General features: G+C 34.6%; 1 protein-coding gene across 6 annotated transcripts in view; it reads left to right on the top strand.

The window, feature by feature from the left end:
• The window catches only part of ATRNL1 (attractin like 1), a 696,391-nt gene that overhangs the window by 446,223 nt on the left and 223,886 nt on the right, over positions 1-26,282 (top strand). For all 6 annotated transcript variants that reach the window (XR_013824301.1, XR_013824302.1, XR_013824303.1 and 3 more), the window contains exon 27: positions 1,656-1,763. Coding sequence is in view for 1 of the 6 variants with exons in the window: in XM_079900307.1 (XP_079756433.1) it covers positions 1,656-1,763 (108 nt within the window). In the remaining 5 variants the exon portion in view is untranslated. The remainder of the gene's footprint in view (positions 1-1,655; positions 1,764-26,282) is intronic.

Raw genomic sequence — 26,282 nt, 5'->3', positions numbered from 1 at the left:
AGAAAATCATGTTAAGATCCAAAGTAGAATTTACAGTTTTCTCAAGGGCATTTTTATATTACGGTAGCAAAGGCAGTTTGTATATTTGTATGTGTGTGTGTTTATGTTTTTACCAGATAAAAAGAGCATTGTGTCTTCTACACTTAGCATCCCTTGGTATTTGGAGTAACATTATGTTTGCATTTTGCATAGACACGGTATTCAGATCAATTGGCCACTCCTATTGAGAGAGACACAAACAAGATTCTGTTTGCCAGCAGCTGTATTTTTAATAGTACAAATCTGAGTTTATATTAAATTGAATAATTCGGTTGTTTAAATCACATTTACTTTTTACTCTGAATATTTTAGTATGTCTTCATTACTCCTAAAAATACATATTATTTAAGAATTTAAACTACTACTGAGTAATAGTTGTATTATTTCTGTCCCGTGTTAGCAAGTAGATGTTCTCTCTTTAATAATAAAAGCAAGGCCTTAAATTATATTTTAGATGCTCATTACATGCACACTGTTACTGCTGTGTCACAAGCGTTAAAATAAAAGTGTTAAACAATAAACTACCATCAAGCGTTGGCTTTTGTTCCTTCGTCATCTGAAAGGGAAGTTTATGAATGATGCATCACAGTGCTACATACATTTACATTCAAAGACCAGTTGTTAATATTTGAAGTTACTTCCAGTGAATCTTTAAAAATCTGTGTGAATAATGAAGCCATTCATTGTGTTCAAGGATCTTGCCTTTCTTTGATGATATGATTTTCTTCTCATTTGAAAGAGTATTTAATTGCATTGCTCATCCACTTTTAATATTTAATAATAATTGTATTAGCTGTGTAGAATGAGAAGAGCAAGATTTGCAATATCTAGTGCTGGTCATTAATTTTTTGTTATCATGACTTAATGAATATTATAATTACAAGGAGAGGCAGAAATGTAAATTAGCTGGGTACTTGGTTGGGACTTGCTGGTTTATTGGTTTTAGTTTGAGCAAAGCCCAGAAGAGACACAAATAGAAAGAAACAAATATCCGGAAGTGTTTTAGAAGCCCTGGCACACATGTTTTGCAACCTACTAATCATTCCTCATTTAAATAATGAACATTTAAATAATGAACAGAGGCTTTGAATAAAGTTGAAAACACTGACAATAACAATTCCTGCAATTGACAGGGGATCTTGATGACTTACAAGGCTTAGTCTGGGCAGAGGGATATGTTCCTTTAATCTCTATTAATGCATTTTGACAACTTTTGATTATCTTTTCTTATACATTTTTACTGTCACTTGCTTTCAGCTAAGACAAAAGCATGAGTTACTCTGAGTGGGAAAACTTGGCATAGCCATCATCATAATAGCACTTTTTACTTAAGTAGCAGCTCTCGTCTGAAGTTTTCAAAGTGCTTTTGAGTACATTTCATTAGGCTTGTGGGATGGAGGTCAGGGGAAATGTTCTTTGGAGGCACCATACATTTAAAGCCTCTATGGAAATATAACCCAGGCCATGGGGAGAAAATAATTTTCATTTTTAATGATCTAGATATGAGTATGTGTATTAGATGACTTCTCAATTTTGAATGCCATTTTGTTCAAAATGGAACTAGATATTGTTGAATTTAACATGTTTTAAAACAAGTGATTTTTAACCCCCTCCAGCAACTGCTTCGAGAACGACAGCAGATGGCCAGCCGTCCCTTTGCTTCTGTTGATGTAGCCCTGGAAGTGGGAGCTGAACAAACAGACTTTCTGCGAGGGTCATTAGAGGTAGGAACAGTGGTGCTGAAAGGGGACCGCTGTGATTTGCATATGTATATTACTTCTCTAAGCTGCATCTGCTTGTGAAGCCAAACAGAGTCTGATTATCTAGACTTGACAAGATTCAGCTACATACGTTATGCCATTTTCAAGGCACATAGTTTTAATAGTACGACATGAGCTGTAACAAAAGCCACTGGAGAATCTATTAGTCTAGGCAAGAGTGACAGACTGCTCACCTGGCAGCCCTTCCCTGATAAATAGGAGCTGAAGGAATTTAAGATATAGATATGATGGAAGAAACACAGTGCCTGTATTTAGTCCTTGGAGTGCTTAGCGCCCCTCAGTTAACAATTCACATCATTCTTTATTAACAAAGTTGGCTATAAAAGGTGGGTGGAGATGAGTTGCATTTTAATTACATAGTTTCACTTTTTGAACATTGAGAATTCTGGAATATAATGAATATTTTTATATGATGGCTGTATTAGTATATGCTTTTATTGCAAATGCAGAAATAGAGTATGGTGAAAGAGAAATGATTATGTGCAAGTAAATGCGATATTAGAATCCTGAAGTAATGCATGAAATTTCTGAAAATAATAACCCCCAAAGAGGAAAAATCCACAGATTGTGATAAACATCTAATCAAAGCATTTTGAGGCATAGTAATTTTATTGTATGCTTGCCTTTTTAATTTATATTTCATATGTGGTAAGATGTTTAAGCAGGAAGATTAAAAAATACTATATAATTGAAATATTTTATTAGCTTTTTAAAAAGTACCCTTTGTGATTAACTTCATGTTGCTATTTTTAGACCTTACTTTTCTTCGTGGAAAGCAAGGAATGTAAAAATAGACTCCTCCAAATATCGAGATACAAATATAATTGATTTTGTCCGTAGAATTTTTGGTCATTCTGAAAAAAATAAAGTCAGACCTCATGGATGCTCTACAAACGACCAGATTTTAGAGGGCATTTCTCTATGAAATTTTTTTATTAATAGCTTTTGTGTACTTGATTTTTTAGTACTCTAGATCACAGGTTGCCATGGAAGCTTAGAACATTAGAAAATTTATGGGTATATCTTCCATTACTTAGGGAGAAGTGCTCTAATTTCTAAGTTTACAGTAAGTGCTTTGATTTCATTTTGACCCTTCGTTTCAAATAACTTTAGTATGGAACCTTTAACAAATAGAAAACCTGAACTGTTTGAATCTAACTTCCTTTTTCTCCTCACTTGTTTAAAACATTCTCAAATGCTGCTAAAACTCAAGTGAAAAGAGACAAACGAATGTAAACGATACATATGCAGGCCAGGGTAGAAAAGGAAAAATCAGAGACCTAGAAAACTCATAAACTTAAGAAACAGATGTAATAACTATGTATCTTCATAGCTGGTCAGTTGCTGCTTAATAGTGCTCAAGAAAGTATTCTCAGGTGTTTTTTTAACCTTAAATTTATTTTGTAGAGTTTAAAAAGTTCTACCTCTACTTTCTTTTTCCCCATATTTGCCTGGTAGTCCTTCTTTTATTCCTTTATTCCCAACTTCTCTGTACCCTTTTGTTTTACACCTATCCCTTGTAGAAAAGACTGTTAGCTTTTTATTTTCCCGGTCACTCTGTGTTTCTGTCTTTTGATTGGTACATTTAATCTGTTTACATTGACAATAATTACTGGTCTACCAAGGCTCATTTTAGCTACTCTGGTGTGTGTGTGTGTGTGTGTGTGTGTGTGCGTGCGTGTGCGTGTGCGTGTGTGTGTGTTGGTTGTCATTGTTGTTACTGGCCTTGCTTCTTTTTGGTTCTTTTTCACAGCTTCTTTTGGATAAATTGATTTTCTTCTACTAAACTGAGTATTAAATACTCTATTCCTATGTTTCTGATAGTTATCCCTTACTTACCAAGATTCATAGAAATGACTATTTTTCCCTATCGGTGTCTAAAACTTATTAATACAAATTCCTGCCCTGCCCATCTGAAACACAGTTATTACTTTAGCATGCTTTCAGCTCTCTCTGTTTCTCCCACCCTGTGTTAATACTGCCTGGAATTTTTGACCCAGATATTATAGGTGCACTTTTTCTGCATCACAGCATATTTAAATAACGATGAACCACCTTTACTCTCCTTTACTTTTTGTGTCTAGTTGCTTGCTAATGCATTTCTTTCACTTGTCACTAAAGTAAATCCTCCAAATATTTTCTTCAAAGAGAAACTTTATGTATTTGAGACCTTAAATACCTATATGCCAATATATTGATTTTGTCCTCACATGTAAATAATAGTTTAATTAGATATAAATTTTTGTTTCAAAGTTGTCTTCAAAACTTTAAAGATACTACTTCATTGTCTCAAGTCTGGTGTCAGTTTGATTATTTGTCCTTTACTAATGAGCTCCATTTTCTTTTTGGAATCTTTCAGAATTTTCTCTTGTTTTTCAGTGTTCTTAAATTTCCCTCTGATATGTACATATGATCCTATTTGGCACTTTATGTACCCTTTAAATCTGCAGACCTGTAACTTTGTACAGTTCTGGCTAATCATTTTTACTATTTCTCTAAATATTTATTACTCTATTCTCTCTCCTTCTGGAATTCCTATTAGATACTCTTGATACTTCTTGTACCATCTATATTTCATAGCTTTTCTCTTATTATTTCCACTTTTTAATCTCTTCCTGATGCCTCTGGGAACACTCCTCAACCTGGTATTCCAGTATACAATTTTTTTCTTAGATTGTATCTTTTCTGCTGTTTAACCCATTCATTGACTTCATTTCAACAATTACATATTTTGTTGTTAATACTTGCAAGAGATTTTTCTTCATAACTGCTTGTTTATGGTTCATATTTCTAATACCCTCCCTTACTTTTCTGAAATGAAACCATTTATTATATTTAATTTAAATAGTTTCATATTTGCCATCCTTTAGTATAGACTGTTTCATTTTTCTATTTCTTTCATGGTGCTTACAGTCTTTTTTTCACTCTTACGTTATTCAGTTAACACGTATTTTGTCATTAAGATCTACTTAAAAATAGGCATAATACCCTTGACTCTAGATTGTGCTCTTGTAGGTCATTTAGAGGTTGGAGGTGAGGAAGCTGCTTATAATGAATAATCTGGGCTCAAGCACCACCCCTCATCTGCCACGGGTGTCCCTTTCACTGCAGAGAACTTTCTATCTAGTACTTCTTTCCCAAGCATTATTATCAGATGGTAGCCTCCCTCTGGTATAATTGCCAGGTCAGCAGTTGAACTGGGGAGAAGTGAATGCTTAGGAGTTGTCCAGCCTCCTGCTAGTGTGGCTGTAGGATCCCTCACCCTAGCAGAGTTCTAGAACTCCTCCGTCATTAGTTTGCAGCCTTGGGCTGGCACTGGCCTGGTTCTGATGCTTTTCTGCCCCACAGCAGGTAGGGTAGGCGTCAGTCCACCCAGGACAACGTGGACTCTAGTCCTCTTCTAATACAGGTCACCATTTACTCCCTACAAGAGTCCTAATCACTTTCAGTCTTTCCTAGTGTTTCTTCAAGACTTTGTATTAACCTCTGAGTGTGTCCTGAGAGTCATCAACCTTCTGATTTCTTATATGTTATCTCTGTGTTTAAACTCAGGGGAGGGACAAGTGACTCATTCTGGCTTGTCATTTTTTGGCTGCAGGACCGTATGTGCAAGTGCTTTGTATTCCATAAAGCTTTATGTTAATGTTGGTATTTTATTTTCTCTTTTATTATTATTTAGTTATATGAATAACTGGTGTGCCTCTATTTCTTTTGTATCACTTGTTTTCTAAAACTTAAATTCAAAACCTCAAAGAAGAAAAATACCTACCTGCATACTCCCATTTAGAAAGCCCTTTTTATCTGGCGATCAGGTTCTACTTATCAATGTATAGTATTGTTAGTTTTTTTGAAACAGCTTTATTAAAATGTAATTCATATACCATACAATTCACCCATTTAAATTGTAAACTTTGATGGGGTTTAGTGTATATACAGTGTGTAACCATCACCAGAAATCAATTTTAGAGCATTATCAAAAATTGATTTCATCTCCAAAAGAAACCCCATTCCCTTTAGCAGTCACTACCCCCTCCCTTTTTCCCTAAGCCTCTCTCTTAGCCCTAATCTACTTTTTGTCCTTATGAGTTTTCTTCTAGTATATTTTCATTCCATTTCATATAAATGGAATCATGCAATACATAGTCTTTTGTGACTAGCTTCTTTTACTTAGCATTATAGTTTCAGGTTTCGTTTCATCCATGTTGTGGCATGTATCCGTACTTCATTCCTTTTTATTGCCAAATAATATTCGATTTTATCGATATAGCATATTTTGTTTTTGCACTCATCAGTTGATGGACATCTGGGCTGTTTCTACTTTTTGGATATTTTAAAAAATGCTACTATGAATATTTGTGTACAAGTTTTGTTTCCATTTCTTTTGGGTATGTAACGAAGAATGGAATTTCTGGGTAATATGGTAACTTTTCATTCCTTGTTGAAAAGACTTTCTTTCTCCATTGAATGATCTTGGGAATCTCATTGAAAATCAATTGATCATAAATGTGAGAATTTATTTCTGTAATCTCAATACTATTCCATTAATCTATAGGTCTGTCATACGACAGTACAGCACTATTTTGATTACTATAGTTTCGTAGTAAGTTTTGGGATTAGAAAATGTAAGTCCTCCAACTTTCTTCTTTTTGAAGATTGTTTGGCTCTTCTGGGTCCTTTGAATTTTCACATGACTTTTAGGATAAGTTTGTCAGTTTCTGCAAAGAAGCCTGTTAGTACTTTGATAGGGATTGTGTTGAATCTGTAGATCAATTTAGGAGAACATATAGTATTTTAACATTCACTTTTTTAAGGTGGTACTTTTGTTAATTGAGTGCCTTTATCCTCCATCCTCAAAACCCTAAGTTCAGTACCAGATTTCCTTCATCTTGATAAATAATTATGATTTCTGATATTTAAAGTTCCCTATATTCACATGTCTAATAATCTCAAGAAAATTGACAACTTAGAAATTTTTTTTGAATTCAGGTTGAAAATACTGTTGTTCAGTACAATAGATTGTTTTTAGATCTTAAATTGTTTACTTCTTCCTGTAAAAGTTAAACATCAGAAGTAAATATTAGCAGCTAATGCTAATTTCTTTCGTTGACATACTTTAGAAAATAATAGAGGTAGAAGCATAAAGTTTAAAATTATATTTTGTTTTCTTCTTTTCTAAGCATTTTGTAATAATTACTACTAAGTAGAAGTTATCTATCTGCTGTATATACACATACATATGGGTACATATACATTTATATGTGAGATTTATTTTCCATTGTCACAGTACGCTGGAAGCCGCTCCAAATTGCTCTTTTTTATGTACATAACTTAGTATGATGTGGTTTATTGATCTGCTTACAAAGCAAATTCTGAAGCCTAGGCCTATTCTGAAATAACATTAAGGACTTTATTTAAACCTAGAAAATTAAAGTAATTGTAAAGTTCCTCTGCTGGGTTTTTCTTAAAATTCAGTGATTAAATTCGACACAAAGCCGTAAGTAAGCTAGCTATTACTATTCTGTAAATATTCATTGAGTATTCATAATGTGGTAATTTCAGGAATGGATTCCTTTTAAATTAAATTGGACTTATGTGCCACTCTGAGTTCCAAATCTGTATAGTCAGAGGGAGAATGTAAGGTATAATATGAAATTAATTACCTTTGATACATCTGTAGGTAGTGGTACTATACACCAGAATGTCCTGTTATATGAAGTAGATGTGTTCCTGAAAATTTTATATATAAGTTAATTATATTTTTTAATGAATGAGGAGTATTCAGTCTTCACAAGAACTTTGTGTAAACCCTAGCTGTAAAACTCTTTGTGAGTAAAAAAAAATATTATAGTATGAATAATCCCCCCATAAATTATCTGTTTAAAAATCTGAATCATTGTATTTTTCTAAATTATAGTGACAAAATACATTACTAAAATTTAATAAATGCACTTAGAATGTAAATTTATATATAAACGCAATCTATTAGTTGGCTTTAAACTTATTTTTAAAAGAGGTTATTTTTAGGACTTCACTGGAGGTCCAGTGGTTAAGACTCCATGCTTCCACTGCAGTGGGCACAGGGCTCTATCCCTGGTCGAGGAACTAAGGTCCCGCATACTGCACAGCACGGCAGGAAAAAAAAGGGGATTATTTTTGTGGTGACCTTGTGACCCATATAGTATATATTTATCCGTTTTCTTCTGCCAAGTAATAGCATGATAATGTATGGTAATTGTTTAACAGATTTTTATGGAATGTTCCATATACGTCAGGCACTGTTCTAAAAAGCACTTGAGAAACATCAGGGAACGAAACAAAGAACCCTGTCCTCATGGAGTTTATATTCTAACAAGGAAAGTAAGTTATTTAATATGTTAGGAGGTGGTAAGTACAATGGAACAGGAAAAAATAAAGCAGGATAAGGGTTTTGGGAGTGCTTTGTGGAGGTGGGGAGAGTGTGCTGTATTGAATAGGGTGGTGGTCAAGGTGACCTCATTGAGAAGATGAGAGTTGAGCAAGGCTTGAAAGAGGTGAAGGAGTTAACCAGGCAGCAGATTCCTAGGGAAAAGTGTTCCAGGCTAAGGCAATGGCTAGAGCAGGGGCCCTAAGGTGGGCATGCCGGGCAAGTTCATGGAACAGCAAGCATAGGGTGGGGGCAGGTGCAGGAGGAGGCAGATGATATAGGGCCTTGTAGACCTTTGTAAGGATCTTGACATTCAATCCTACGTGAAGGGGAGAGAACCAACTGCAGGCTTTTGAGAAAGGACTGACATAATCTGTTTCTGGAAAGATCACTCTGCCTTTTGGGTTGAGAATAGTTTGAAAGGTGATATTGTATAGTTTCCTGAGAAGCAGACAGTAAGACAAGGAATTGGTTCATTTGAAGGATATGCTGGTAGGGAAATGGAGCCATGAGAAAGGGAATGGAGAGCAGTCAGTACCACTACGGACAAGTAGGGCTTAATCCCATTGGTGAAATTCTGGGAGTCAGGGTAAAATGCACGTCAGACTACAGACACCAGGACAATTCCTCACCTCCCTCCAATCACTGGTTGAGGGCCACTTCCCAGAAGGCCAGTGGAAGCCCTCAGGCAAAGAACTGAAGGCTTTGGCATTGGAAGTTAGCGGAAAACTGACATGGTAACTGGGCGGGGGGACGGAGGGGCGAGTGTAAATCAACCCAAAGTTTCTGCTACTAGGGCAAGAATAGAGGGAGAGAAACTTGTTCCGAGGCTACTGTAGGAATCCAGGCAAGGGATAATGCTGGCGAGAGGCGAGACCAGGGTCATAGCAGTAAAAGTGATGAGAAGTGGTCAGATTCTGGACTTTGCTTTTAAAGTTATTATGAGTATAACGTTCTCATTTTGAAAGCCTTTCAAGAGACTTTGTGTTTGTAAAATCCAAATAGAAAATAAGACAGAATTTTCTCTCTTTAACTGGCACTGTAATAGCTCTAAAACTTCTGAGGCTGTTGTACTTACTCATTGAGAGGAATAGTCACATTCTCTCTTAGTATACCCTCTCAAACAACAAAATATATGCTTTTCCTAGGTAACTGATGGAAACCATGAGAAAATGAGGTAAAAGAACCTAGAGCCCCTTAAGTGACTTAGACTGACTAGGCTCGTTAGATCTGGTGTCACATGAAAAGTATAGCATACAGTTTGATCACAAACAAGTTAATTTTTAGCCCATTAGGTTGAAATGATGATGATGTTAAGCATGTACATTCCCTGTTTATGGTTATTTGGGGGAAGAGTAGTGGTAGGAAGGAAGAAGGGAGGGAGTTGGCAGTTTTATAAACTTATATGAGTCCTCAATTGTCATTGACAGTTTTTGCTGGGATATTATTCTTTGTTTCTATTTTTATTTTTAATTTTTTTAGCCAATTATTCTTCTACCTCTAATATTGAAAAACTGGAAACCACTTTAATGGCCAAAACTAAAGGATTTGTTAGTTAATTTATTATATTTTACAAAATGGTATATACATTGTGATCTAATTTTTGATAAACATTGAAAAGGATCTGGTCTAATAAATTCTTAATAATAGTTGTATCTAGGTGGGTAGTATATATGGGTTATTCTTTTTGCATATCTGTATTGTCCTTTCTGTAATGGCATGCATGGCTTTTTTTTAACAGGAAAAAATAAAACCAACAGTAGAGTGAAAATATAAAATGTGAAGGTTTTTTCCCTTAAGTTTTAGACCCTTACATTGACTGCGTATTTGGGGGCTTGAAATTTTGCCAGGTATTTAACATGAATGTTTTCAATCATCATTTCTGTTCTAGGGAACAAAAACTCTTATGCATATTGTACATATTCTGGACTGCCCTGTTAACCTTTTTACTCATCATAATTAATTTATCCACATTTCAATTTTTGAAAATGTAGATGACCATTGGGTTATAGTCTACAAAATTAGGGCTTAGGTGTTCACCAAGCATGCACTAGAGAGTGCTTTCCAAACAATAGAGATGAGGATTTATATGCCAAGGTAAGGAGCTTGAACTTGAGCTTCGTAGGTCATGAGAACAAGTGAAGTGCTTAAAATGAGTTTAAGATACTATTTTTCAAAATATATTTACATATACTGTCTCAATCTCATGTGAACCTAGGTCAGTCTTATAAAACCCGAAGCAGATTTTGTTTGTTCTGTTTACTATTGAAGAAACTGAGGCTCTGTGAGCTTAAGACCCTTGGTGAAGATCACAGTTTAGTCATCAGTAGGGCAAGAGCAGAGTTTGTATCTCAGATTTTGGCCCAAGAAATTTCTTTTTCACGGAATCCTTAAATATTCTGATTTTAGTTCAAATTGAGAATACATTTTAGGCCCCAACGTACCTCTGGAATATTTTTTCTTGTAAAGCTGTTTATAAGCATAGAATTACCTAACACTTCCGTAGATGCTCGTGTAGTCATGAGTAATTGAGACAGTTCAGCCTAGTATACTACGTAAGAAAAAAGGTGACGAGCACATTGTTTAAATCAAGGCCAGGCACGGTGAGCATCTCTCATGTTAAGAGCATTGTTGGCTTTGCTCCCAGAGCAGCGTGAGCCCAGTTCTCCGCTGATGGGTACAGCCAGTGGCCCCTCTGGCATTTCATTCCTGGCCTGGCATCTTCATGGACAGTAGTTTCAATGGTTGGACTGAGGATTTTCTGGGTTTCTTATTTTTCAGAGATTTATAGCTCTCTTGTGATACTTAATATTTTAATTATTTTATTAACATTTATTATCAATATTCTGATTATAAAAATAATAAATCCTCATTGTAGAAAAAAATGCAGAAATAATCAAAATTAAAGTATTGCATTCATAAATATCTATTGCCAGAACTTTTATTTCCTTCCCGCAATATTTTCCTCTTACACATATTTTTTTTTTTTTACATCTTTATTGGAGTATAATTGCTTTACATTGGTGTGTTAGTTTCTGCTTTATAACAAAGTGAATCAGTTATACATATGTTCCCATATCTCTTCCCTCTTGCGTCTCCCTCCCTCCCACCCTCCCTATCCCACCCCTCCAGGTGGTCACAAAGCACCGAGCTGATATCCCTGTGCTATGTGGCTGCTTCCCACTAGCTATCTATTTTACATTTGGTAGTGTATATATGTCCATGCCACTCTCTCACTTTGTCACAGCTTACCCTTCCCCCTCCCCATATCCTCAAGTCCATTCTCTAGTAAGTCTGTGTCTTTATTCCTGTCTTACCCCTAGGTTCTTCCTGACATTTTTTCTTTTTTTCTTAAATTCCATATATATGTGTTAGCATACGGTATTTGTCTTTCTCTTTCTGACTTACTTCACTCTGTATGACAGACTCTAGGTCCATCCACCACATGACAAATAGCTCAATTTCGTTTCTTTGTATGGCTGGGTAATATTCCATTGTATAGCATATATGTATTTTTACAGAATCAAAAGTATATTCTATATGTGATTTTGCATTCTGTTTTTCTCACCAAGTAGTATAATAAGAACATTTTGCACTTCTAAGTTTGATTTTAAAATGCCATGTTGTTTTGTAGTATAACATAATTTATTTGGCTGTTTTATTTTCAATTAGTTTGATTCTAATTTCACACTATTATAAATAAGGCTTTAATTAATGTTTGTACATAACTCTTGATCCTAACCTATAAAAGGTAAACTGCTAGATCAAAAATTATGACCTTTCATGGATCTTGAGATATTTTGCTGACTTACTTTCCAGAAATGTTCTTTTTCAAACTACCTGTAACAAAGAATGAGAATTCCTGTTTTCCTGCATCTTTGTCAAAAATGATTTTTAAAGCATTTTAAAAACAATTTTGATAATTTGAAATATGAAATGTTATATTCTCCTTCAGATTTCTTATTGTTAGCAAAATCAAATATTTTCATATTGTCTTTAACCATCTGTATTTCTCCTAGTTCATTTTATTGGCTATTATTCCCATGTCCTCTTCTATTTAATAGCATTTACTGATAGTAATCTGACTACACAAGAAATTCTATATTAGTTACAGAAAATTTGGAAATGATTCATAGCTTATTCAATATATTTCTTCATCCTTCGGTTGGAACCTTTTTTGCTTCTTATTTATAAATCACATATATTAAATGTTTGTAATTTTCTGTTACAGATATTTCCCTTCTGGATATTGCTATTAAAATGTTATATTTTCTCTATTTTTTTCTACTAATCAAACTGGTTTAGTAATATTTTCAGACATTACTTTTGCTTTCTATTTATCCTGAATTTTTAATTGTTTTTCCTTCTTTGCTGGCCTTCTCTTGAATTGAAGATTTTTAAAAATCAGTATTTCCTTTTCTCCTCAACTGATATGCATATTATACACTCTTTCTCCTCTTTTGGTGATTACTCTTAAAATTTTAGCAGGCATAGTTTCAGTCTGAAACTAATGAGCTCTTCCCAAATGATAAAAGGTCCTAAAAACAATTTAAATCTTGTTTTCATCTTATATGTCACAGTTATCTTATTTGTAGTTCTATGAGTTTTGTCACCCCTTGAATTAAACATTTTTATTGTTGCTGTTTTACACGATCAATATGTGTTTAAATTTTCCTATATAGTCACTCTTTTCTTTGCTCACTGTTCTTTGCATTCAGAGCTTCCTTCTGAAATGTTTCCATCTTCCTATTATTTATCTTTAGAAATTGCTTTGGCACATGTCTTCTGATAATAGACTCTTAGCTTGCTTCTCACTGCCTGCCTCTTCAGTTTCACTCAAGCCCTGGAGCATCCCCATTGCTTGCAATCTAAGAAATGTTTTGGAAATACACATTATCAAGCATCCAGTTCCTTTACAATAGGAGTGCCATACTCAAACATTTTGTTTATATGAAAATTGTTCTGACCTTGGCTTCCATTGTTGCAGCTGAGAAATGTTCTGACAGTATAATTGTCATCCTTTTGTAGCAAATCTAGCTTTTCTTACCAATGACTTAAAATCTCTTTGTCTTTGGTGTTCTGCAGTTTTACCATGATTTTCCTAAGCATAAATTTATTTGTATTTATCCTTCTTGGAAGATTTTGTGTTTTCTAGGTCTGAGGATTCAAAGTCTTTGTTTACTACTAAAAATTCTCAGTTATTATCCATTTGAGTTTTACTCTCCTCCATTTTCTGTTTTCTTCTAAGATTCTGTTTAGATGGATGTCAGATCTTCTCATTCTACCTTCAGAACCTCTTAATCTCTCAGTTTAGTGTTTTCCATCTCCTCTCTCTGTGTTTCTTCTGACTTATTTCTTCAGAGCCTTGTTACAGTTCACTACTTCTTTGTTCAGTAGTATATAATCTGCTGTCTACCCTAGCCACTAGGTATCTTTCAACACATATTTTTTTCATTTTTAAAAGTTCTGTTTGGTTCTTTTCAAATCTGCTTAGTAGTTTCCGAAAGTCTCTTCTTGCTTGCTAGTTTTTATTCCCTCACATTTTATTCCAAACATTTAAAAAAATTTTATATCCAATCATTTTAATACCTGAAATCCTTGGAAATCTAAATCTATCAATTTCTTTCTGTGGGCTTTCATTCACTGTGGCTTATTTCCTGGTGTGTTTAGTGATCCTTATGAGCTCCCATTTGTTTTGATCTTAATCTGTGGTTTTCTAGAGGCCTAAATACAGAATGCTGTTCTCCAAAGAGGATTGCTTCTGCTATAAACCAAGACCTGCCATTATTCTTTAACCATTTCTTCCAGGGTCCCTGGCAAAGTGCAGGGATCTCAAGTTCAGCTTTCTTGCCTTGTAAGTTACTTATATCAGCTTTTATCCTCAGGGCAGCTCTGCTTTCATGTTTGCTTGCTGCTCCCTGCTCCCCTTTCCAGTTTTAGCTGGTTGCCTTGGAACATTCCCTAACTGCAATGCTTTAAAAAGAATTTGGTTATTTTGTAGTGAGAAGACCCTACTTAAATTATAGTTTGTCTTCAATAGCAGCTCAGTTTTCCTGGGTGCAGGTTCTCTTCTTTTTGGATTGATGCTCTTCTCCTGGCATTAGCTTGTTATATTCATTATCACCACTTTGAGATTCCAGTATTGGCAACCTCTGAGGGGGTGGAAGGCCACAGGCGTGGAAGGGTTCTCTGTACTTGTAAATGGTTAGTGGTATAGAAACAGTCAAGCCACCAATTTCCTACTGATCTTTTTGTACTCCCTAAGTCTCAGGAACAAGGAGGACTCGGAATACCTAGTATGTTTTTTCTTAGCTTCTTAGGGACCAGAGAGCCCAAGGATACTCTGTTAGGGATTATACTGACCTTCCTCCTGGTATTTACAGAGCTCTCTAGACCATGTCTCTGTAAAATTCATACCCTGGGTCTTGATGCTAATTTCTGTGCACGTCCCCAGTTCAAAGAGGGTAGCGTTCGGCAGGAGTTCCCTCAGCCAGAGCTCTTACAGGACCCAAGCCCTGTTTGCACATAACTACCCAGAGGCCACAGGAACCGTTGGCCTCAAAGATGATTTTCAGTTGGTAGTAGAGAGAAGTAGACTGTTAAGGTCACATCTTCTCACATCCCTCATAACAAATGCTTTAGAAGACAAAAGACTTTCTTATTTTAAGAAAATTATTTAGAAAAAAATGGAGATTTTTATAGGCACATTTTTGGTTCTTGAAGTAGGGAACGATATGGATTCCCCAGGTGCATTTAGAATTTTCTTTATCTTTCTTTTAAAATTATAAAAAGACTTCTCATCACCAAGACCGTTTAGCAGAAAATGTTTTCAAAAAATTTTTTAGAAATATAAGATTTGGAATTATAACAGAATTATAATGGATTTCATGATTGAATGGAGCATGAATTACGAATTAAAGATGATTGGTTCTTCAGAATTAACATGATAAGAATAGGACCCATTAACATGGGATGAATATAATATAATACTTAAATTACTGGAATCTGCATGGTTCTAAATTGATATAATCAGAAGTCACAATATGTTTAGGCATGAGAAAAGTCATCTGTTTATATTCTTAATACCTAGCTTTATAAATGCCTTAGATTAACTGTACTTGTAAGTAAAGTACTGCTAGCATCTTTCATTCAGAATTCAGTGAGTTCAAAGCTAAATATATGTATTTATATTTTTTATGCACTTTCAAAATTAAAATTTTATAAATGGAAGTTTTCATTGAGCTATTAAAACTTTATGGTTATCTTAAATCACTTAGAATGAATATAAACTATCTATGATGCAGAAAAATATAAAGATGAAAATGAACAACAACAAAAACGTAAGCCCAGTTTCACCTCACGGTGTCTGATATGATAAACAGAAACATTTACAAGTGCAAAAGGCTTGTAAACCTGGTTACCTATATTCATATTGGCTGTCATTCAGCAGAATGATACTTAAGGATACTGTCATATCATAATTGAAGCAATACTAGTATAAATTTTCTTTTTCTTTTTTTTTTTTTGCGGTATGCGGGCCTCTCACTACTGTGGCCTCTCCCATTGCGGAGCACAGGCTCCGGACGCGCAGGCTCAGCGGCCATGGCTCACGGGCCCAGCCGCTCCGCGGCATGTGGGATCTTCCCGGACCGGGGCACGAACCCATGTCCCCTGCATCGGCAGGCGGACTCTCAACCACTGCGCCACCAGGGAAGCCCTAAATTATTTTTATATAGCAGTCTTGCAGATAAGAAGTGGCTGTGTAAAGTAGGCTACAATATCATTTATTGGAAAGTCATAAATACAGTTTAGCAATTCTTGAGCGCAGTGTTCCAGCTCTGAGTAAAAAAGACTGAATTTCCAACCCCACTCCCCATCCTTATCCTTTACCTACTCTCAGGTAAAACAGATAGTTTTGAACCCATCCAAAAAAAATTGTGGGCAGATTATATCTGCTGCAGCCAAGAACACACAGTATTCGAGGGTAGTTTTGAATACTGTCAAACACTTTCAACACTCGTTCCGTGTATATATGTTAATATATTAATGTTTAATATATTAACATAAAACTAATATTAATATCTTAATTAGTACTGGTTACTCAGTAACAATCACGAAGAGCTAGCTATATTTTTGGTTCATTTTTCTAACTTGTCAGATTGTCTTGAGGGATTTGTTGTGTGCCTGATTGTGTGCAGTTTTATTTTCTGATTTTTGTTTAAATATTTTATTGGGCTATAGTTCCCTATGGCAGTTGTCATTACACTAAAGTTATGCCTCTGTTTAATATATTTTCTGCTTACATTTCATGTAAAATCAGTTCCTAATTTAACTTATATTTCTTCTTTCTTTCCATTACATGCATTAGTAGATAATCTGATCAAGTTCATATCCTCAATGGAATAACTGACTGTAAGAATTCTATAAAATGCTGTTAAATCAAATAGAAATCTTATAAAGTATAATCCCAGATATTGGAAGTGTAGTGCTAGATATTTTATATGTAGAATCTAAGAAACCAATAATGTTATACTTTAGCTAAGTAAACATCTTCATACGTTCCCATACTTTTCTTTCTTAGAAAATAAAATAGCAACCAGGTCAAAATTTAGGGTATTAAATCTGAAAATTTACCTTAAATCTTAATATACATTTTCTTTTTAATCAAGGATTACAGTTTTACATTTTTCATACCAGAGATCTTTGTTCATATTTATATCTTATAATTTTGTTCATATTTATTTTAAGTCTCATTTAATTTTTGGTTCATGAAGAAAGGCACTGGATTAACCATTAATGGCATATAAAAATAGAGCAGACTATCAAATAGATAGTTTATATGCAATTTTTCATGGAGAAAGGTTCGTTATTTCTTAAGGACTTTCTCATCTCTAACACATTTTAGGAAACAAAAGCAAAAATAACCCAATTTTATTTTTCCATATCTCATAATAGAAAGTCAATCTTATAAAGAAATTCTATACTATAATAAATTTATTCAACAAATATTTACCAAAATTACAATGTGCAACTCAGTACAGATGGATATGGAAAAGATACGGTCTCTTCCTTCCAGGAATTTATACACTAATGGGAAAGATAAGATGCAAAAGTACCTCTTATATATATGTACATATATATGTATATACAATGTGATTAATGCTAAAAGGACAAAAAACAGTTTCTGCTGTATAGCAAAGTAAACAGTTTCTGCTGTATAGCTAAGTGAATCAGCTATACATATACATATACCCCTCTTTTTTGGATTTCCTTCCCATTTAGGTCATCACAGAACACCGAGTAGAGTTCCCTGTGCTATACAGTAGGTTCTCATTAGTTACCTGTTTTATACATAGCAGAGTATATATGTCAATCCGAATCTCCCAGTTCATGCCACCCTCCCTTCCCCCCTTGGTATCCATAAGTTTGTTCTCTATATCTGCTGTGTCTCTATTTCTGCTTTGCAAATAAGTCAATCTGTACCATTTTCTGGCTTCCACATATAAGTGATATTATACGATATTTGTTTTTCTCTTTCTGACTCACTTCACTCTGTAGGACAGTCTCTACATCCATACACGTCTCTGCAAATGACACAATTTTGTTCCTTTTTACGGCTAATATTCCATTGTATATATGTATCACATCTTCTTTATCAATTCCTCTGTTGATGGACATTTAGGTTGCTTCCATGACCTGGCTATTGTAAATAGTGCTGTACAGCAGAAACTGGCCCAGCAGTGTAAAGCAACCATACTCCAATAAAAAAAAAACTGTAGAATACATAGAAAAGAATAACAAAATTACTACATACTACACCTCAAAACTCATGCAGTTTTGAGTTTTATGCTCAGGGTGGCTAAGGGACACTAATGCATTATTTTATATTTTGTGAACTTTGAATTAAGTGAATGGATTATGTAGTCAACAAAAATTTCAAACTTGTGTTTTTAAGAAATATGAATATTTTTCTATACCTAGAATAAAAAGCTTTCCATAAAAAAAGGACAAAAACACAAAGGAGAGAAAAAAATTTAAAACTCAGTATATCGTTAAATGTTTCATGAAAAATTGTAGTAGTTCTTGGCCTTTAAAGATAGATGAAATGTCAATAGGTAGAGGAAGGAGTAGAGTTGAGATAGGGGAAGGGTAAAGAGACATGCCAAGTTGAGGGAGCAATATGAGTAAAAGACAAGAGACAGAAAAGAGTGTTGTACGTGTGTGAAACGGTAAAAGGGCAGGATTAGCTAAATGAGGAAGAAATTGTGGGGTTCAGGTAGATGTTGGAACATATTATGGAAATCAATTTTAACGAGATGCTAAGGACCACACGGAAATTTTTTGAGCAGAATTTTGTGATTGGTTTTAGAAAGTGTCTGCCTGGCAGCATTCTGTATGATTAATTGTTTTGAAGAATAATTGAGATGGAGAAACAAGCTGGCCACTTAAACCCTGAACTAGTGGCTGTTAAAACGTAAAGGAGCAAACATATTGAAAACTAGGATTTACAGAACTAAATAGCTGATTAAATATGGAAATGGAGCCTGGGGCACAGAGAGGGAAGGACCAGAATGCTGCTGAGTTCCTCATACATGCTAGAAGTCATGGGTGTGAGAAGAGAAAAGAGAAACAAGGACAGAATCTCTGGAAATTGCTACAACTAAAATGTTGGAGGCATAGTGAAGGAAAGAAAGTATCAAATGACAGACCGGGAGAGAAGCAAATTGAGATGTTTAGGACCATTAGAATTTAGAAAAAGAAGGCATGCCAAAAAGGATGAAGTGACAAACAATGCCATCCGTTTCATAAGCAGTCGGTGAAGCTGAGAACTAGGGAGAGGAGATGGAATTTGGTAATTGTGTAGTCATTGGCGACTTTTGCGGAAGTAGTTTCTATTGAAGGGCAGAAACAAGACCATAAAGACAGGGTTGAAGATGAGAACATGGGTGCAACAAGGTGGACTGCTGTTTTGAAATTGATAATGTCGTAAGGAAGGAAATGAGACAGTAGTTTAAGAAACTGGCAGGTTCAAGAGAAGTTCCTCTGGGAGAAGAATTACTGATGTGGAAAAAAATGTAGGTTAGAATAGAGGAGAGGGAAAAGCAGAGAGAGGATCAAGGAGACAAGTATAAGGATTAATTTTGGAAAGATAAGAGAGGCTAAGAAAATGATGAGTTAAAAATTAAAGGGAATTTTGAGCAGTTCCATGTGATAGTTTACCTTTGATGTTCTTATTTTTTATGGTACTATTAGGAATAAGGTTACCTGCCTAGAGTGAGCTGAGGGTGTAAGGTGGAGGCTTAAGAATAATAGAAGAGTTGTAGAACACTTGTTGGAAAGGCTCTGATAGTTGGTTAAGACAGGAAACTGGGAGTTATCCAAGATTTCTCTTTCTACTCTGTTCTCCGTTTTCTATCAGTCATTGAGCCCTGTCAGTTCTACAATGTAAATATATCTTAAATTCATCCTCACTACTACTTTTCTGATTTCAAGCCTCAAGGTGTTTTTTTTCCTGATCTTACTATATTACCGTCCTTTCTGGTCTCCCTGCCACTATCTACCTCCCTCCTCCAGGCTTGTTTCCACGTTGCTACCAAAGTGATCTTCCTAGGGTGCAGATATGTGTGTACCACCCTTCTCAAAATTCCCCAATGGATCCTCATCTCTTACAGTGAAAATTCAAATTCCTCTGCATACTGTACCGTATCCTACACTCCTTTCCTATCTTATTCCATCTTTTCTTGCCCTCTGACCCCAATAACCTGATCCCTACCCAACATCCCTTGCCTCTATCCTTGTTTCTACTGTTCACTTGTCCTTGAAGAAGTTGCCTATCTGGTAGAATTCAACAAATTCTTCTGGTCTGAAAAAAAAAGAAAGAACGTTTGAATAAAGGAAGAGATGAATGAAAAACCTTATCTTAAGGTGACAAAAAGGATTGCTAGGCAGCAATGAAAACCCAAAGGAACTTAGCATGAATTTTAGTAAGGACAAGGACTTTGTCTTAAAGTTGGGATCAGAAATGAGGAAAGCACCTAGTAGGGTTCACTCAGGGTTAGATACTGGCAAAGTGAATAAAGATAATCACGTTAATGAGAGATGCTGGGATACCAATATGAGAGCCTCTTTTAAATTTGCTGGGGGTGGGAGCGAGGAGTTTGATAGGGAAGGCAGGTAAAGGGCTGTGGCTGACATTATAGATGCTCAAGGGATAGAGAGTTGAGATTAATTAATTAGTTAACTCACTATTTATTTACTAATCTAACATTCATTGCATACTTCCTTTATGTCAAAGGTTGAGAATATAGAAATTAATATAGGAGCACAGTCCCTACTCTTGTGAATAACAATTAATTAGGAGTGAGGTAGAAATTCAGTGTCCAAGATCTTAAAGAGATTTGAGTTATTAGGGCTGCCTGGTTTTGCCTTTTTATTGATCATTAACAATTAAGTAGATGTGTTCTAATCATCCAGTATTACAACTTCCTTACTTCATTTTAATGCACTAAAACACACACACAATGGCCCAGAATTAAAAAAACAAAAAACGAAAAACAACTTTGTTTAGAGAAGATGGTGATTTTGAGTGAACAGACAAAATCTTTTGGTGACCAAATTGGAAAATGGTATTTAAAGACTATGTTGTCCACGTGCACACATGTATCTTCATACAGGGAAAAGTAAGTGTAAATGATTTATGTACTCTATGTGAGTAAATATTGAGTATTATTAAGCCTACGTACCTTTTTTCAAGGTTTTACTTTTTTAGAGCACTTTTAGGTTCACAGCAAAATTAAGAAGGTACAGAGGTTTCTCATATGCCTGCCCACTGCTCTCACACATACCCTACCTAAGTTTTCTGCCTATAACTTCTTGTTAGAATATTCACTTTCAAAATTATATGAATTTTTGAAGTATGTGTTGTATATGTGGCCCTTGAATCTCTCTTTGAAATGATAACATTATGACTTCTGTGAGTATGTTTTGGGGAACTTTTAGGAAGTACATTCTCGAAATAGAATAATTTTACTTTATATAAATTGAATTTCAAGAAGTTCCATAGAACATTTTATTAAAAGTACATCACCTTTTGATGATCCCATTTGTTTGGAAAGAAAATAACAAGAAAACGTGCCATGCACTATAGTAGGCACTCCAGACAACACAAAGGTGTTTCTGATACAATCAGTGCTCTAGACTATCTTAGAACCTACTGTGGAGAATGACATCAGTTTCCCCACCCCTTTAGTTATCCCCTTCTCCTCTGCCCCTGCTCTCCTTTCTTTCTCTCCCAGATTAGTTCTGTTACTCCACGTGCTCTCATGCATTATAATAATTCACGCACATGATAATAGACCTGAAGCACAATGAGATCCCAGAATACTTTTGCTTCATTAAAGAAAGTTTAATTTTAGTATAATTAGGAATAAAAGAAATTTTATTGTAATGAGATTAATATAAGATCACTCTTTCCATCATAACATTTGATTAACTGCATACCTCCAGTCTCCCGCTATATTGAATGAAGTGTAAGTGTATGAGTACATAAATGCATGTATAAGTGTGTATGCACGGTTTTTATCAAGTACTGAGAGGAAATGTGATTGACTTAATGACATATTATTTAACTATTTTTCTGTGTATTCTTGAATTATCAAGGCAATACAGACATCTTAACATCAGTTATTAATTTTATATAATGTTAGTTTCTCTCTCTGATTAGAAAATTAAAACATTCTAATTATAGAGACTTTGGAGAATACAGGAAAGTATATTATAAACCTAAGCCTCATCCATACTCCGTAAGTTCTAGCAAATGTACACAGTCATGTAGTGACCACCTCAGTCTAGACAGAGAATGAGTTCCCTCATGCCCTTCTGCAGTCAGTTCCATCCCTCTGCCCTAAACCCCTGGCAACAACTGATCTGATTGTTTCCTTATGGTTTTGCCTTTTCTGGAAGGTCAAATAAATGGAACCGCATTACTATGTAGCCTTTGATGTCTGACTTCTTTCACTTGGCATAATGCTTTCAAGATCCATCTGTGTCATTGTAGGTGTCAGTAGTTTGTTCTGTTGCTGAATAGTGTTCCATTGTACGGATGCACACAATTTATTTGTCCAGTCACCAGGTGATGGACATGTGGATTATTTCCAGTCTGGAACTATTGTGAATAAAGCTGCCATTAACGTTTGCATATAGGTCTTGATATGGAAATATGTTTTCATTTCTCCTGGGTAAATATCTATCAGTAAAATTGTTGGGTCATAACATAAAAGTATATTTAACTTTAACAATTTTCCAAAGTGGCTGTACCATTTTGTATTCCCATCAACAACATCTAGACGTTTCAGTTGCTTTGCATCCTTACTAGGTATTGTTAACTTTTTGAATTTGTTTTGTTACTCTGATATGTGTATGGTGGTATATCATTGTTGTATTTGGTTTTGAGGATACCTAAACTTCTTTTCAATATAGATGGAGCCTGCCTATCCATTTATAGGTATCCATATCTTCAAATATTAATATTTTCCATAGATACATATGCGTAGACATCAACTAAGGGATATTCTAAAATAAAAGACTGGGAGTAGGGGATATCTAATATATGCCTATAAAATAAGAATCCAGAAATGTAACTTTGGAAAACTATTTTCATAATACCATTGTATTTTTCCAGCTTCCTATGAGGCCCTCTTTAGTGACATAACACCATTAAATAAGAAATAAAATATTAATATCAAAGATTAATTTTTAACTTTTATAATGAAAAAAAGCATAAGTAGAAATAGAAAAATGAATTATATTCCCCAGCTTTAGCAGATGGTGGCTCATGGCCAATCTTGTTTCATCTCTATCCCCCTTTTCCCCCTGCTCCACAAGTGGTTATTTTGAAGCAAATGCCAGGCACCAAAGATTAAATTTTAATTGAATCTCAGTGCTCTTGAGTTATCATATTAGTATCGAAAATAACTATTTTTAAATGTTTAAATTTTAAAAATTAATTTCTAGTATTTACCTGTAAGGTTTTATCAGTCTTTTGTTTTGACCTATTTATATGTAAAGTGTAAAGTATTTGCTAAGTATATTATTCCAAGCGTTTATTCAATAAGCTATGGGAAATCATCACACCTAAATGGGAATAAAAACCCATTAAGTGAGATTGTTTTACTTTATTAGCATATTGTGTATATAGTTTCTTTGGTAGTACTGTATAGACATGAAATTATAGGAATTGCAGGTCTGCTTAATAGAAGGTGCTACTTAAGTTAACAATATAGGTCATTTGATCTATTTTTTTCTTTACTACATTATAATTTTTAAATTACACATTGACTATAATCCTAGGAGTACTTTCTTAATTCTTATTATAATACTGATCTAATTTTTCTCACTGGGAAGCTCAACTGAAGTACATAACCGGTTTTAATTAAGAATGAAAAAAAAAGAAAAAGAAACTTCACATCATTAGGAATTCTTATTTTTGCCACTCTAACAAAAAAGACCATAAGCAATATGAGATTAATCAGATGTGAGAAATGATAACCAACCATTTTAAGGGCCACCTATGATAAACTATAATAATTGGGGAAGTAACCTTGACATATTTCAGTCCAAGTATGAGTATCCAGAGTTTATTATATTCCAGACTGTATCCATTACCAAAGATGTAGGGCCAAATTAACTTTAATGTTGCACTCTTCACAAGACATTCCATAGCTAGCAATAACATTAAGATAATACTGTTAAAATAAGAATTTCAAGTATAAGGCAGATGAGACTGTGAGAAACATGACAGCCTTAATGAGCAGTAGGAGTTGGTATTCACTTTGATAAGGAGCATAGTTATCATAGATAGAAAGGAAACTAAATGCAACCTTCAGCCTTTCATATTGTGTCATGTCACCTGCTATTGATAACAGCTTTGGGTTCAAATTCATGTCTGTTCATTCTCACAGGCTGGCGCTAGGATGATGGTCCGGTGAATCTTTCAGTTGCAGCTAGAACACCTCCATTTCTGTAGTGTTTCATTTTTCCAAATAGCTGAAAGCATTTGTTCTTATCACATCTTTGTTAGGAAAGGGGATCGAGGTATTGGCCCCTTCTTGCAGGCTGGAAAACTGGATTAGTAAATCAGTGGTCACATTGGGAATAGATTCAAATTACTTGAAAGTTCACCAAATGCTTATTAAGGGTACTGATTTTAACCAAAGCATGTGTAATGAGTATGACCCAAGTACAGTGTCATTCTTTGTGTTATATTAGACATGTCCTCGTTTTTTAATTTTACAGTGGTAGGGAGAGAAGGAACTAGTGAAGGTCACTGGTGGGCTTAAGTAAGATCAGAGGAGAAAAAGGCTGCTATTGACAGCAGTCTATTCTTTGTAGCCCTTAAGCAGAAGCCACTCCTACAGTGGCTGTGACCCTTCTGCTTGGTTAGTCAAGCTGGTGAATGTGTACAGTCATTGTCGGCCTGGTGTGACTTAACACAGAAATCTACCCCTGGGGTGGCTGGCAATGTGGAAGCACAGTCTTACGGGTCCTGAAGTTCCAATGCTGTTTTATACAGTTAAGGAAGGCTAAGAGGCCATCCTGCTCATCTGCTCTATAAATCATTTGCTTAGTGTTAGTGATCAGTTGCATCATTTTTGCCGCTCTGTTGTAAATTTTTAGGGTTTAAAGTTTCTTTTTGTTCACTTTGGATTTTTCCATGCATGTGCAAATGGAGATGATTCTTTACATAAAGAATAAACGTATATGATACCTTTGGCTATTTTTAAAAGTCTGGAGCTCCTTTCTGCTTCTGGAAAAGCCTAAACACTATTTTGGTTTTAATTTACCGTATATGTCACTATTTATTCACCACTTGTATAATACAATCATTTTCCTCAATTTCTTTATGAATACATTGCTCTTAAAACACTTTCATCCATATTGCTTGCTCTAGAGCATGACCGATTTTCATAGTCTTTACTACAATATGCTGTATAATACCCATGATGTTTGTGCTGTCTGCTCTCATATTTACTTAATCTGTCATCAAAGGGAGCATGGCTGCTGCCTTAAGTGAACCAGTTGATTATACAGCATTATGTTTAGCTTCCACAAGCAGAAATTTTGTTTTGTCCCTTAGGAACCTTATTTCTGGAAATGAGCATCCCATCTAGTTTCAGAATGTTCATTTATTACATGCAAATGTATTTTAGCTTACATCATACATACTTAAATGATAGGATCTATAAGTGACAGTAAAATGTAGACGGCAGTTTATTAGTGCCTGTGATGATTTTAAATATAATCACAATGAAACTGAGTCAAATTACAAATATTACAGTAAATCATTCGAGAAGAACCACAGAGTTCAGATGCAAAATTTATGTTCTTAAATTAATCAGTTAATATATTGTCTAAAAATCCAAAATATAATACCATATTATTGGAGCAGCTTTGCTAAACACAACTTATACTTTTTAAATGTGAGAACATAGTGGATTTCAACCACATTGTTATAATAATTTAGTATGTTTTGTGTCCTATCTATTTTATTTTCTTTCCTCCTTTATCACTGGAAACAATGAACCAAGAATCCCAAAATAAGGAAAACTCACTATATTTCTTCTCATTCATTCTTTTTTGTCCTCTTAGTTGTACTTAGAAACTCAGCATTGTCATTCCCTGGGCTTCCTTTATGTATAGCCTTGTGGTGTATCTGAACATATAGCTTTATATATGTATCTGAATTTTTAAAATTAATTTTAAAAGTCTTCATAATCTTTTAGTAAAAAATAAAGTATAAAAATAGTAAAAGACATATAAACATTAAAATGTTGAACAAAAAGTACTTTTATTACTTAGTATCACCTTTAAACATGTAATTAATATTGTCACCCTCAGAATAATGTTTAAAACTGATCATTTGAAAATGTTATTTTGGCTATCATGCATTCCTTTTGGTGGAGAATAATTGGTTCATTTCATTGTAGTCAGGTTTAGATCTTAGTAACATGTACATCTCTTGGAGGACTGTTGTTTTAGAATTGTAAGAGAAATAAAGAGGA

The sequence above is a fragment of the Stenella coeruleoalba genome (genome assembly GCF_951394435.1).
Source record: "Stenella coeruleoalba genome assembly, chromosome: 16".
Taxonomy (NCBI): Eukaryota; Metazoa; Chordata; class Mammalia; order Artiodactyla; family Delphinidae; genus Stenella; species Stenella coeruleoalba.
This window is presented reverse-complemented; position numbering and strand designations above follow the sequence as displayed.